This window comes from Arachis ipaensis, chromosome B05 (genome assembly GCF_000816755.2).
Source record: "Arachis ipaensis cultivar K30076 chromosome B05, Araip1.1, whole genome shotgun sequence".
Lineage (NCBI taxonomy): Eukaryota > Viridiplantae > Streptophyta > Magnoliopsida > Fabales > Fabaceae > Arachis > Arachis ipaensis.
In genome coordinates, this window is record NC_029789.2 from 1066328 (window position 1) to 1066836 (window position 509).

Genomic DNA, 509 nt, shown 5'->3' on the forward strand with positions numbered 1-509 from the left:
CTTCACGCACGAGTCTGCTGGCTCGTTTGTTAGCCATATGCCGGCGCCGATTATGGGGATTGAGAGTATCACCGCCACTAGGTTTATGCCTCCGATCACATTGTTGCTGAGTGCCATTTTGCTTTGCTTCTTTGGGAAGAGTGGCTTTCAAGTGTGAATAAAATTGGATGCTGTGTGATTTTGTTTTTTCTTTGTTAGGCTAGGCAGCCCTACACATAATTAATTACTCACCTTGGATGCTTGCACCAACATACTACTCCTGTTCATTTCTTATTATTTTTATGTAAAAAATTTAAGTATAATCAATTTCACCTAAAGTTAATAATTGAGACAATAATAATATTATAAGAAGCTTATCGCGTATTAACGGTAATGAATTAATGATTAAATGGAATTGCTCTGATCTAAAATACATGCAGGGAGATCACCATGACCATATCACGTATTTAATGTTTTCATTCTTAGTAAATTTTCTATATAAATATTTACAAGTGCTAAAATATAATAAT

General features: G+C 34.4%; 1 protein-coding gene across 1 annotated transcript in view; it reads right to left on the minus strand.

Moving 5' to 3' along the window:
• LOC107641609 (protein TORNADO 2) overlaps positions 1-205 on the minus strand; it is a gene marked incomplete in the record, with an annotated part of 1472 nt that extends 1267 nt beyond the window's left edge. Inside the window, 1 exon segment of the mRNA XM_016345093.2 lies at positions 1-205. Within this exon segment, the coding sequence (XP_016200579.1) occupies positions 1-117 (117 nt within the window).